This window comes from Panulirus ornatus, chromosome 39 (genome assembly GCF_036320965.1).
Source record: "Panulirus ornatus isolate Po-2019 chromosome 39, ASM3632096v1, whole genome shotgun sequence".
Classification (NCBI taxonomy): domain Eukaryota; kingdom Metazoa; phylum Arthropoda; class Malacostraca; order Decapoda; family Palinuridae; genus Panulirus; species Panulirus ornatus.
In genome coordinates this window covers 13,760,760-13,775,882 of record NC_092262.1, presented here as the reverse complement: position 1 = coordinate 13,775,882, position 15,123 = coordinate 13,760,760, and the positions used below count along the sequence as shown (strand labels likewise).

General features: G+C 38.6%; 1 protein-coding gene across 1 annotated transcript in view; it reads left to right on the top strand.

Annotated features, from left to right (window-relative positions):
• The window catches only part of LOC139761193 (acid ceramidase-like), a 32,130-nt gene that overhangs the window by 10,773 nt on the left and 6,234 nt on the right, over nt 1–15,123 (top strand). The window contains exons 5-9 of the mRNA XM_071685223.1: nt 718–911; nt 5,527–5,671; nt 6,280–6,374; nt 8,635–8,764; nt 12,630–12,863. Coding sequence (XP_071541324.1) covers nt 718–911; nt 5,527–5,671; nt 6,280–6,374; nt 8,635–8,764; nt 12,630–12,863 — 798 coding nt within the window. The remainder of the gene's footprint in view (nt 1–717; nt 912–5,526; nt 5,672–6,279; nt 6,375–8,634; nt 8,765–12,629; nt 12,864–15,123) is intronic.

Genomic DNA, 15,123 nt, shown 5'->3' with positions numbered 1-15,123 from the left:
CTGTACATGCCTTCACCCTCTCAATCAATATCCTCCCATATAATTTACCAGGAATACTCAACAAACTTATACCTCTGTAATTTGAGCACTCACTCTTATCCCCTTTGCCTTTGTACAATGGCACTATGCACGCATTCCGCCACCTTATATTGTTCACCTTATATGCCAAGTTAATTCACTTACAGAGGTCAAGGTCTCCAACCTTACCACTTCCTTAAACAAAATGCTACCATTGTATCTGCATTCCATCGTTCCTGTAACATCATCATCTGGAATATCCCAAGCCCTCATCAAGTAAAACTTATATGGTATAGAAAATAAAATATTATCACCATCTAAATAAAAAGTAGTTGCTATACAGACAGTATACAAAAGGAAGCATAACATTATGACAGAGGAGATTGAATTTTGGACATCTGGATGGATGAATTTTAGGTAACCAGTTCTTGGGTCATTGGCAGTCATTTTAAACAAAATTCTGGCCTTCCTTTCATTATGGTTATCACACAAGCCATGGCTGGTTAGTTCAAGGTTAGCAGTGAAAGTAGTAAGACATTCATGATACAGAAAATGTACCATTCAGTTAACACTGCTCAATGATTACTTGGCCTCAGTGATACAGGTGTGATTCACATGAAATTATATATAAAAAATGGACAAAAATCCAAATAGATTTTATGAGAAAAGATTAAAATGGTTATTATATTTTTGTTACAGATTGCATCCTCGCTTCCACAACCCTATTTTGGTGAAATTAAAGGGATTGCAAAGGCAACAGGGCTCCCAGTCTCAGAAGTTACACTATACAATATTTTTTATGAAGTATTTACATTCTGTACCTCCATTATTGCTCAAGATACCTCAGGGAACATCTACCATGGTCGAAACCTTGACTTTGGACTGTTTATGGGGTAACTATGAGGCAGTTTGCTTTCTCTCATAAGTTTTCTTGTCAGTATTGCAGGTGTGATATTTCACAAATATACACAAAGGTTAATTATGTACAGAACTTTCTGAATAATAAAAAACATTCCCTTATATCACTCTGTTCATACCCCCATTTGCATGTACTCCCATATACTTTCCTGCCTTGGTACATGATTTAAATCAAGCATAGCTTATTTTCTGGTGCATTTTCTTTTGTACAAAGTGTATGGACATAACTTTTTTTTTTTATAAGATGATAATAGTTCACATAATTTTTCTTTTCTTTCATACTTGTTTACCATTGCTAGTGTTAGCAAGGTAGCAATGGGAACAGATGAAGAAAGGGTACCATTCACTCATCCATTCTCTAGCTTTCATGTATAATGTACCAACAACACAGCCCCTCATCCACACCTAGACCCCCACAGTTTTCTGTGTGTTTTCCCCTGGTTCAGTCCAGTGACAGCAAGTTGTCCCTTGTACACTACAACATACCATTTCCCTCTATCCTGTACACACCTTTCATCCTTTATGTTCAAGTCATAAGCCCTCGGAATTTTTTTCATGCCATCCTTCCATCTCCAATTTGGTCTCCCTATTCTCCTTACCTCCTTCACATCTGAGATATATATCCTCTTTGTCAACCTTCCCTCACTCGTTCTCTTTGTATGTCCCAATCATGTGAGCATACTCTCTTCAGCTTTCTGAGCCATACTTTTCATATTACTATGCCTCTCTCTTGCCTTATCATTAAGTACTCAATTCCCCTAACACCACAAAGTGTCCTCAAGCATTTAATTTCCCACAGTTCACCCTCCTTCATACATTCTCATCTGTAACCTATGCCTCACATTCCTTCAACACTGTTGAAACAATTAGTCCATCAGACATACGTATTTTTTCCCTCCCAGATAGCAAACTCTTTTTCACTCATTCCTCAGTGCTCAATGCTCATTGCTGTCCAACAGTTGATTTCCATAGCTATTCTAAAAGTTTTATAATCAGTTTTACTGTATAGATTTTTTTTCTCTTTCTGCAGCATGTTATTATGCAGAATCATATTATTATGCCTTATTTACTTACAAATCTTCATAGTTATTCTTACATCCACCCTTCTGATTAATAAACTTGGATAACTTGATATTCTTTTTCTGTCTTTGGTCTTGTTTTAATCGCTCAACACTAAGAGTTTATCAAAATTTTGTACTATTTCACTTCATTTCTCACCCCAACCCATGGATACTGAAACATATGTTCTTTAGTTATTATCCCTTCTGATATTCTCATTCTTTCTTGGACATACTCATTTCCTTATATTTACCTACTCTTTTAAATCACACATCCTCACCACAGCACCATGTTGTTGGCCAGGATGTGTACAGTATGATCACTGGGCCCTATAAATGTGCCTTTGCAGGCTTCAATGTTTTATAATGTTTGAAGAGGGTGAATCTTGGTGGGCACACCTCATTTTTGGGGGTAAAATAGTCTTAAACCACCATGTGCTCTTAGATCCTTATGGAGCTGTGCCTATGGTAGGCAAATGGTTTTTCAATCTCCAGAACTTACATTTTTCTTTCACACAGTCATATAAAGTTTATATAGGGACAGCTTATCGAGATAGTCTCATTCACAGTCTCTCCATTATTCTTTGTGCTTTATTCATTTATATTTATTATACTTAACAGTTGGGTTTGTATGGGTTTCCAGAAAAGAAGAGTGAATGTTGGGGTGAAGAGGGTGGTGAGAGTAAGTGAGCTTGGGAAGGAGACTTGTGTGAGGAAGTACCAGGAGAGACTGAGTACAGAATGGAAAAAGGTGAGAACAATGGAAGTAAGGGGAGTGGGGGAGGAATGGGATGTATTTAGGGAATCAGTGATGGATTGCGCAAAAGATACTTGTGGCATGAGAAGAGTGGGAGGTGGGTTGATTAGAAAGGGTAGTGAGTGGTGGGATGAAGAAGTAAGAGTATTAGTGAAAGAGAAGAGAGAGGCATTTGGACGATTTTTGCAGGGAAAAAATGAAATTGAGTGGGGGACGTATAAAAGAAAGAGACAGGAGGTCAAGAGAAAGGTGCAAGAGGTGAAAAAATGGGCAAATGAGAGTTGGGGTGAGAGAGTATCATTAAATTTTAGGGAGAATAAAAAGATGTTCTGGAAGGAGGTAAATAAAAGTGCGTAAGACAAGGGAGCAAATGGGAACTTCAGTGAAGGGCGCAAATGGGGAGGTGATAACAAGTAGTGGTGATGTGAGAAGGAGATGGAGTGAGTATTTTGAAGGTTTGTTGAATGTGTTTGATGATAGAGTGGCAGATATAGGGTGTTTTGGTCGAGGTGGTGTGCAAAGTGCGAGGGTTAGGGAAAATTATTTGGTAAACAGAGAAGAGGTAGTAAAAGCTTTGCGGAAGATGAAAGCCGGCAAGACAGCAGGTTTGGATGGTATTGCAGTGGAATTTATTAAAAAAGGGGGTGACTGTATTGTTGACTGGTTGGTAAGGTTATTTAATGTATGTATGACTCATGGTGAGGTGCCTGAGGATTGGCGGAATGCGTGCATAGTGCCATTGTACAAAGGCAAAGGGGATAAGAGTGAGTGCTCAAATTACAGAGGTATAAGTTTGTTGAGTATTCCTGGCAAATTGTATGGGAGGGTATTGATTGAGAGGGTGAAGGCATGTACAGACAGAGCATCAGATTGGGGAAGAGCAGTGTGGTTTCAGAAGTGGTAGAGGATGTGTGGATCAGGTGTTTGCTTTGAAGAGTGTATGTGAGAAATACTTAGAAAAGCAAATGGATTTGTATGTAGCATTTATGGATCTGGAGAAGGCATATGATGGAGTTGATAGAGATGCTCTGTGGAAGGTATTAAGAATATATGGTGTGGGAGGCAAGTTGTTAGAAGCAGTGAAAAGTTTTTATCGAGGATGTAAGGCATGTGTACGTGTAGGAAGAGAGGAAAGTGATTGGTTCTCAGTGAATGTAGGTTTGCGGCAGGGGTGTGTGATGTCTCCATGGTTGTTTAATTTGTGTATGGATGGGGTTGTTAGGGAGGTGAATGCAAGAGTTTTGGAAAGAGGGGTAGGGATGAAGTCTGTTGGGGATGAGAGAGCTTGGGAAGTGAGTCAGTTGATGTTCGCTGATGATACAGCGCTGGTGGCTGATTCATGTGAGAAACTGCAGAAGCTGGTGACTGAGTTTGGTAAAGTGTGTGAAAGAAGAAAGTTAAGAGTAAATGTGAATAAGAGCAAGGTTATTAGGTACAGTAGGGTTGAGGGTCAAGTCAACTGGGAGGTGAGTTTGAATGGAGAAAAACTGGAGGAAGTGAAGTGTTTTAGATATCTGGGAGTGGATCTGGCAGCGGATGGAACCATGGAAGCGGAAGTGGATCATAGGGTGGGGGAGGGGGCGAAAATTCTGGGAGCCTTGAAGAATGTGTGGAAGTCGAGAACATTATCTCGGAAAGCAAAAATGGGTATGTTTGAAGGAATAGTGGTTCCAACAATGTTGTATGGTTGCGAGGCGTGGACTATGGATAGAGTTGTGCGCAGGAGGATGGATGTGCTGGAAATGAGATGTTTGAGGACAATGTGTGGTGTGAGGTGGTTTGATCGAGTAAGTAACGTAAGGGTAAGAGAGATGTGTGGAAATAAAAAGAGCGTGGTTGAGAGAGCAGAAGAGGGTGTTTTGAAATGGTTTGGTCACATGGAGAGAATGAGTGAGGAAAGATTGACCAAGAGGATATATGTGTCGGAGGTGGAGGCAACGAGGAGAAGAGGGAGACCAAATTGGAGGTGGAAAGATGGAGTGAAAAAGATTTTGTGTGATCGGGGCCTGAACATGCAGGAGGGTGAAAGGAGGGCAAGGAATAGAGTGAATTGGAGCGATGTGGTATACCGGGGTTGACGTGCTGTCAGTAGATTGAATCAAGGCATGTGAAGCATCTGGGGTAAACCATGGAAAGCTGTGTAGGTATGTATATTTGCGTGTGTGGACGTATGTATATACATGTGTATGGGGGTGGGTTGGGCCATTTCTTTCGTCTGTTTCCTTGCGCTACCTCGCAAACGCGGGAGACAGCGACAAAGCAAAAAAAAAAAAAAAATACTTAACAGTTATCTCATGTGTTAGTGAGGAATGGCCCAACCCACCCACATACACATGTATATACATAAACACCCACACACGCATTTAAATACATATAAATTTCAACGTATACATACATATGCATACACAGACATATACATATATACAATGTACATATCCATACTTGCTGCCTTCATCCATTCTCATTGCCACCCTGCCACACACAAAATAGCATCCCCCCAGCAAGGCAGTGCTGGAAACAGACAAAAATGGCTACATTAGTTCACACTCAGTCTCTAGCTGTCATGTGTAATGCACCAAAACCACAGCTCCCTTTCCACACCCAGGCCCCACAGACCTTTCCATAGTTTACCCCAGATGCTTGACATGCCTTGGTTCAATCTTTGTACTTATGACTAATAATATTTGTTTCATAAATATTATTAATTTCTGCTTTTCATTTGAACTTATACTATTTTGTGGATTCTCATATATGTATTTTTGTGTTCACCTATAGCTGGGATCCCAAAAAACACTCATGGCGTGTTGCAGAGTTACTAAAGCCTCTGATTGTCCATTTGGGTTGGATAAAGGGAGGGAAATTAGTGTATGAATCAGTCAATTATGCTGGCTATGTTGGCATTCTTACTGCTGTCAAAAAGGTATGTCATTTATATTTTTTGCAATTTGCCTGGCTATTGAATTTTGGGCAAAATCAGTTTTAGAGTAATTGAGTAATTACATTGATGACATGTATCAGTCTGCTTGTAGCTGATTATGAAATTTATTTCTCAAGCCCACATTACAGGAATTGAAATTGTGTTTGTCATTGGTTTTCATAGTCATTCCGTCAGCACCTTCAGTCTTTTTTATTAATAAATGGAGTTTGGAGTCAGAGTTAATAGTAACAGATGATAGAAATGTTAAGGTTTAAGCAAACTAGCCCAGCTTGCTAACTATGGGAAAAATTCCTTTTTTTATATTCAAAGTAAAGTTGTACATGTTGAATAATTTTAGTTTATTATGTTCACTATACTTATTTACACAATCTAAAAATTTCTGTTAGAGTAACTCCTTTAATTTTCTAGTCAGTGTTCTATCAAATCACGTAAAGAAGGTACCTTCTGCATACACTTTAAGAAAAAATTAAATCTTCAGTTTGAAAGGGACAACGTATTAACCATGAAAGGTAAAGTTGGTTGATTCTCAAGAGGGTTCCCATTATCAATGAGGTCTGCAATCTTGAGCTAACAAATTGTTTGCATTTCAGAATCAGTTCACCTTCAGTTTGGATGAACGTTTTGGTCTTAATGGTGGTTACATTGGAATTTTAGAGTGGGTTCTCTTTAAGGACCATAAACAAAAGTAAGTGTCCATCTTTTATCATATGTCTTACTGACTGAAATCTGCTTCTTTACTTTTTCTAAGTACAACTTGTAAAACAGTAAATTACCTTTAAGCTTTCTGTATAGTTTGAGTATCATCAGTGTGTCATATTTTTATTACTTTGATCCCATTTTTTTGTAGGATTATTGCAATATCATCTCATCTGCATATCCCTCTGTTCTACTAACAGAGATAAACTTTTCCTCTTGTTCCTTGTTGAAGGCACTCGCAAAATATTTACCAGTGGGACTCTCTTAAGCAGTGGGTTTCTGTGCTATGTCAGTTGGCAACAATTTAAGTATGACCAACAGTTCCTGTTGTTGAATTTTAGAGACTAAGGACAAAAAGCCAGCAATATCCAGCTCCTTATGAAGCTGTTCACATTGAAATGAATGTTTTATGTTATTTCAGGGTTTCACTTCTTCCCTGACACACTCATGTTTCAAAACTGGTTAATCATTGAGTCAGTATCATTTAATTTCTTCTCTGACGCACTCATCTCAAAATTTATCGAATCAAAATCAGGTTTCACTGTTTCCCTGACACACACATCTCAAAATTTTTTTATCATTGAGTGTCATAATCAGTGTGTTTCTTTGCTTCTTTTTGATATTTGCTATGCTTTCCAGTTGATAATTTCTATCATATGTTGCAGTGCTTATTTTTTATTCTTCATTTAAGCTATATTTTTCGTAGTCTGTTACATTACTTTCTTCTCAGGTGTTCTCTTCTCTTGTGCCAATAGCATTCCTAATCATTGTAGGAACATCAGGAGAGTGGATTATATTGCTCCAGTGTAAATGTGCCTTCCTAATCACTGACACTTTGTGTGTTGTCAGGTGTCCATAACATTGGTGATTGCGAGAGAATACAGTGCCAACTGCCACTTGGAGTCATTACATAAAGAGGAGAACTTCTATTGATACATGAAAATGAATTAGTTATTATTACCAATATGTTAACCCATTGTGTGTGGGTGGAAAAAAATAATTAGTTTAGCCTTTAGAAAATATGAAATATGGCTTAACAACAATGAAATGATAATTAGAAAGGAGATACCCCAATGTACTGTGGAAATAGACCCAAGCTCACTCTGGATGATGATGGGGTGGTGGTGGTATTTTCTACATTCATCCATCAAACAGTGACCAGCTTGTCTAAGGAAGCATGGTGACTCATATCATATGTTTGCACTGCTAGGAATATACAGAGTACCTAAACAACCATCTAACAAGGCAAAAACATACACATAACTTGTCATACAGTCATTTCCAAATGGTGGAGGAAGAGGGAGACACATTTACACAATATATCACATCAGATTGTATTATCTCAGCAAGTTTGTATTACTCAACTCAACATTTTGTGTATGATTAGGTATTGATATTCCGTATCTCTATATTTTTTACAACAAGAGCTGTAATTAATCAAAAAACAGCACAAGGTGTGGTTTCTATGGCTGGCAATTCATAACTTAGGTTATTACAACTTATGGTTATCATAGAAACTCCAATGATGGTCTTGTAAAAGCACAATGTTTAATACTACACTGCAGTAAGAAAGTTGGGTCTTGAATGGAATAAGCAAACCTATGAAATCCATGTCCCACATGAATAGGCAATGCTCTGAAAGCTTGCTGCAGGCCACATATCTCACACAGAACAGGTTAAAGTCCAGGTCTATTGTTTTTAAACAAATTTCAGTTGATTTTTTTTTTACCCACATCACCAAGTTTATATCTCCATGGATAAGTGCTTGTGAAGTCCTATGAATTCACAGCCTTTGCTGTTATAATGATTATCAGCTCCAAGAAATCATACTCCATCTGGTGGGGTTTACTCTATGCTAATGTTGCTTTCATTTTTCACTTCTCTTTCCCTTCTGCCACAGCATCACATGTTGATTGCATTCAGTTTGGTATAATTAGCTAATAGAGTAAGTTTTGATACATGAGATTACTCTGTTACTCGATAGCTCATTTGCAGTGGCGGGTGTTTGTCATGGTCTGTTTTTTGTTGATCGTCTAGTGTCCACATGGAAAGTAGCATTTGGTATTGAGCTGCACATTAGGAATGATTTTGCACAAGAATATACCCCTCTTGTTAAACTGCATGGCAATGTTAGAGCTGAACACTTAGAGGAAACATCTTCATGTTATCAGTTAAATTGCATGTTTTTTCACTTGTGGTAATTACTCATTCATTCATTCCGCATTCAACTAGTATATTTTTTCTTCTAGATGGGTGTCATTTCTGACACGAGAAGTCATGGAAAATGCTAAGACCTATGAAGAAGCCAAACATATGTTCTCACACACACGACTGCTAGCCCCTGTTTACTTCATCCTTGGTGGGGCAAAGAAAGGAGAGGTAAGTTATATTTTTTTTGCCTATATTTTGCTACGTAGGTGATTCTCTCACTGAAAACACCTAATCTTATTACATTTCACATTGTCTTTAATTTTTAAGACTTCTGTAGTCTGTCATTGTCTTGTTTTGTAAGTTTTGCTACCAGCTGTGTTCTTACCTGCATGTAATAACATTCTTAAGTTACACATATCTCCATAAAACATTATTATATCTGAAACCTAGTCATTGCTACTCTATTAATTAACTCTTCTCATAGAAGCTCTTCAGTGCTTCCAGCAGTACATTTTCTGCAGTCTTTTCCCATTATAATGGGCCTTTAATGCTCACTAAATGCTTTTCCATCCTCTAATGAATTACATTTCCGACAATTATTTTCTCATGATCTTTCAGTAAATGCTGTAAAATTTCCTTCCTTTACAGAATGTCATTTCAGAAATCTTTTTTCTCTTGCTTTTTCTTCATTAACTGCCATAATATTTCCGTCCTTTAATGAATGGCATTCAGACAACTTTTTTCCCATAATCTTTCTTTCAATATATGTCATGCCATTTCCATCCTTTAATGAATGACATTTAGAAAAAATTCATGATTCTTTCACAAAATGCCATAATATTTCCATCCTTTAATAAAGGACATTTTAAACAACTTTTTCTCACGATCTGTCTTGCACTAAATGCCATAATATTTTCATCCTTTAATGAGTGAAATTTTAGACAACTTTTTCTCATGATCATGCACTAAATGCCATATTATTTCCATCTGCTAATGAATGAAACTTCAAATAACTTTTGCTCATAATCCTTCTTTCACTAAATGCCATAATATTTCCTTCCTTTAATGAATGACATTTTAGACAAATTTTCCTCTTGCTCTTTCACTAAATGTCTTAATATTTCTATCCTTTAATGAATTAAATTTTAGACAACTTTTCCCCTTTACTTTTTCTTCACTGAATATCATATTTCCAATCTTTAATGAATGACATTTCAGAAAATTTTTCTCATACTTTTTCTTCACTAAATGTCATGATATTTCCAACCTTTAATAGGTGACATTTTAGACAACTTTTTTCCTATGCGCTTTCTGTCACTCATCATGATATATCACACTGTTAACCAAATATCAGGTTGATATTCAACCTTACCCATTGTAGACACTTTTACTAAAACCCACCACTTTTCTTCTTTGTAAACGATTATTTCTTCCTCTTCCCATGGTAAAAATCTTGCGGAAGATGAAATCGGGCAAGGTGGCAGGTTTGCATGGTATTGCGGTTGAATTTATTAAAAAAAGGGGGTGACTGTGTTCTTGAATGGTTGGTAAGGATATTCATTGTATGCGTGGATCATGGTGAGGTGCCTGAAGATTGCATTTATAGTGCCATTGTACAAAGGCAAAAGGGATAAAGGTGAGTGTTCAAACTACAAAGGCATATGTTTGTTGAGTATACCTGGAAAATTGTATGGGAGGGCATTGATTGAGAGGATGAATGCAAGTACAGAGCATCAGACTGGGGAAGAGCAGTGTGGTTCCAGAAGTGGTAGAGGATGTGTGGATCTGGTGTTTGCTTTGAAGAATGTATGTGAGAAATACTTAGAAAAACAGATGGATTTGTATGTTCCATTTATGGATCTGGAGAAGGCATGTGATAGGGTTGATAGAGATGCTTTGTGGAAGTCTTAAGATTATACGGCATGGGAGGTAAGCCGCCAGAAGCAGTGAGAAGTTTTTATCAAGGGGATAAAGCATGTAGGAAGATAGGAGAGTAATTGGTTCCTAGTGAAGGTTGGTTTGCAGCAGGGGTGTGCAATGTCCCCATGATTGTTTAATTTGTATATGGATGGTGTGGTTAGGGAAGTAATTGCAAGAGTTTTGGAGAGAGGGGGAGGGGAGTATGCGGCCTGTTTTGGATGAGAGTGCCTGGAAAGTGAGTTAATTGTTGTTCACTGATGATAAGCACTGGTGGCTAATTCAAGTGAGAAACCACAGAAGTTGGTGACTGACTTTGAAAAAGTGTGTGAAAGAAAAAAGTTGAGAGTAAATGTTGATAAGAGCAAGGTTTTCAGGTTCAGCAGGACTGAGGGACAAGTTAGTTGGGATGTAAGTTTGAATGGAGAAAAATTGGAGGAAGTGAAGTGTTTTAGATATCTGGGAGTGGACTTGGCAGTGAATGGAACCATGGAAGCAGAAGTGAGTCATAGGCTGGGGGAGGGGGTGAAGGTTCTCAGAGCGATGAAGAATGTGTGAAAAGAGAGAACATAATCTCATAGAGCAAAAATGGGTACGTTCGAAGGAAAAGTAGTTCCAACAATATTATATGGTTGCGAGGCATGAGCTATAGAGAGGGTTGTACAGAGGAGGGCGGATGTGTTGGAAGTGAAATCTTTGAGGACAATATGTTCTGTAAGGCAATTTAATCTAGTAAGGAATGAAAGGTAAGAGAGATGTGTGGTAATAAAAAGAGTGTGGTGGAGGGAGCAAAGAGGTTTTGGTGACATGATTTGTACATATGGAACAAATGAATGAGGGAAGGTTGACAGTGATGATGTATGTGTCAGAGGTGGAGGGACCAAGGAGAAGCAGGAAACCAAATGGAGGTGGAAGGATGGAGTGAAAAAGATTTTGCTCCCTTTCCACACCCAGGCCCCACAGAACTTTCCATGGTTCACCCCAGATGCTTCACATGCCTTGGTTCAATCCATTGACAGCACGTCAACCTCAGTATACCACATCGTTCCAATTCACTCTATTCCTTGCATGCCTTTCACCCTTCTGCATGTTCAGGCCCCTATCGCTCAAAATCTTTTTCACTCCATCCTTCCATCTCCATTTTTGTCCCCCACTTCTCCTTGTTCCCTCCACCTCTGACAAATATATCCTCTTTGTCAATCTTTTCTCACTCATTCTCTCCATGTGACCAAACCATTTCAATACACCCTCTTCTGCTCTCTCAACCACACTCTTTTTATTACCACACATCTCTCTTACCCTTCCAATACTTAATCAAACCACCTCACACCACATATTGTCCTCAAACATCTCATTTTCCTACACATCCACCCTCCTCCACACAACCCTATCTACAGCCCATGCCTCACAACCATATAGCATTGTTGGAACCACTATTCCTTCAAACATACCCATTTTCACTTTCTGAGATAATGTTCTCGACTTCCATACATTTTTCAATGCTCCGAGACCTTTCACCCCCTCCTCCACTGTATGATTCACTTGCGCTTCCATGGTTCCATCTGCTGCCAAATTCACTCCCAGATATCTAAAACACTTCACTTCCTCCAGTTTTTCTCCATTCAAACTTACCTCCCAGTTGACTTGTTGCTCAACCCTACTGTACCTAATAACCTTGCTCTTATTCACATTTACTCTCAGCTTTCTTCTTTCACACACTTTACCAAAGTCAGCCACCAGCTTCTGCAGTTTCTCACCTGAATCAGCCACCAGCACTGTATCATCAGCGAACAACAACTGACTTACTTCCCAAGCTTGCTCATTTACAACAGACTGCATACTTGTCCCTCTTTCCAAAACTCTTGCATTCACCTCCCTAACAACCCCATCCATAAACAAATTAAACAACCATGGAGACATCACGCATCCCTGCCGCAAACCAACATTCACTGAAAACCAATCACTTTCCTCTCTTCCTACACTTACACATACCTTACATCCTTGATAAAAACTTTTCACTGCTTCTAACAACTTGCCTCCCACACCATATATTCATAATACCTTCCACAGAGCATCTCTATCAACTGTTTTGTATATGCTTCCTTCATATCATTCAGTCAGCTTGGCTTCCCTACTGTCCTAAAGTTCGAACTTTAATACACTCTGGTTACTCTAGGGGTCCATCATCACTCGTTGGCGTGACAACTTCCACATCAATGACCTGCAAGAGCATATGTCAGGCTCAGAGTCTTGGTTCCTTGTTGAAACAAACTATGATCAGTGGAAATCACCGCCATTCTTTGATGACCGTAGAACTCCAGCAGTTCACTGTTTAAAACTACGTGGGCAAAAGAATGCCTCACCAAAGCTGATTTACAATGTCCTGTCAACCAAGCCAGTCTTCAACAAAGTAAGTATTGCTTGAGTTTTATAAATTTAGGGTATTTACTGAAGTTTGGAATCATCTATTTGTACTGTTTGAGGAGGAAGTTTTGCTCTTGAAGGGCCTATCTCATGAACACTCTTTACTATCATGCAAGCTCTTGAATTTATATGTGCTGTATGCATTAACCACATTCTCAGTCATTTTTTCCATTCACCCACTTCTCTTATACAACATACACAATTCTTTATATCCTTTTAAACAAGTTATCTATTTAATTTCATGTTATGTCCACAGGTTGCTCTATCCATACGTCTCTCAAAGAACTGTTCACTGACAACATCATTGATCTTTTTTAAAAACTTAAAGGCTGTGGTTAGGTCACCCCTCACTCTTCTCTCTTCCATAGTGGGTAAATTTGAAGCCTTCAGCCTTTCCCTTGCTTGTATCATAGCTCTCATGATTCTGGTGCTAGCTTTGTTGCCCTCTGTAACTTCTCTGTTAGTTCCATGAGTTGCTTTAGATGTGATGACCAGATCTGAGAAGTATATTCTAGTTTTGGCATTATTTGAGATATGAATAGCTTACTAAATATTTTTCATCCATACACTTGAAAGCTCTTCAGATATTTACCAAGATACAGTTTGTCTCCTTAGCTATTCTAACATGTGAGACTGGCGACAGGTTAGGGAAGCTGTCTACTCGCAAGTCCATTTCATACACATAATCTTGAAGCTTACTTCGAGCTAGGTAATAATCAGATTAAGGCCATTTTTTGCTTTATCCCATCCTCATTACTTTACATTTCCTATGGTTGAATTCGATCAACCATATTTGTATAAGTCCCTTTGTAAGCTGATGCAGTCCTCTTTGCATTTCACTTCCCCAGTGACTGTTGCATCATCTGCAAACATATTCAGGTAGGATTCTGTACATTCCAGCAAGTCACTGATGTAGGTCAAGAAGAGTAAGAAGAGTAATGGACGTAAAATCAAACTTTGTGGCACTCCACTGATCTTAACCCATTTGGGAAAGGCTCCTCTGAAATGCTTCCTTTATTCTCTCCCAATGAGATAATCTTCTTTCTAATGAAGTGGTATCCTCCCTTCTTTCTGTTTGTTGATTCAGCTTCATAATTAGCCTCTCATGGAACAGCATTAAATGCCGTCTCGCAATCTAGATCCAGACTGACCATCCAGCCTTCCCTTTTGTCCAGGACTGAGCTCATTCTCGTAAAAGTCTTAGAGGTTAGTTACATATGACCATGCTGTCTCTCACTTAGGAAATTTCTCCTCCATAGAAAGTCATCTTCTTGCTTTCTAATAATGTTTTCCAGAACCTTATACAAGCAACACCAGTCTGTAGTTCATAGCCTGTTCATGGTTTCCTTTCTTGTACATAGGTATGATGTTTGCCTCCTCCATACTCTTGGCACTATGCCTCTCTACAGTGACATCTTGAACAGTAATTCAGATAGTCTATCAAGCTTATCTGTGCACCTCTGCCTCTCTACATCTTGAACAGTAATTCAGATAGTCTATCAAGCTTATCTGTGCACCTCTGCCTCTCTACAGTGACATCTTGAACAGTAATTCAGATAGTCTATCAAGCTTATCTGTGCACCTCTGCCTCTCTACAGTGACATCTTAAACAGTAATTCAGATAGTCTATCAAGCTTATCTGTGCACCTCTGCCTCTCTACAGTGACATCTTGAAAAGTAATTCAGATAGTCTATCAAGCTTATCTGTGCACCTCTGCCTCTCTACAGTGACATCTTGAACAGTAATTCAGATAGTCTATCAAGCTTATCTGTGCATCTCTTAAGCACATATGATGCAGTGTCATCAGGACCATGAGCCTTGTATGGGTCAAGTTCTTTTAATATTCTCTTAATATCTTTTCTAGAAATCTCAACAATTTCCAAAACCCCTTCCCCACTCCATCTCATTAGTGTTGGAGTTACATTGTCTTCCATTGTGAAAACACTTTTAAACTTGCTATTCAGTTCCTCACATATCCTTTACAGTATCCTTTACAAGACCTCCCTCTGAATTCCATAGCCTTATTAGCTACTTCTTAATTGACTACTAGCCCCTGATAAATTTATGGAGGTGTTGGATTTTCAGTTGCCTTGTCCATGATATTTTTTTCAAAGTATCTTTGCTCCTCTTTTCTTATCCTGCTATAGTCTTTCCATGCTCTCTTATACCTTGCAAATGCTAGCTGGCTAGAGTACTGTCTTTATCCTCACCAGTGTATGTCTCGAAGCTTCTTTGCTTTATGACA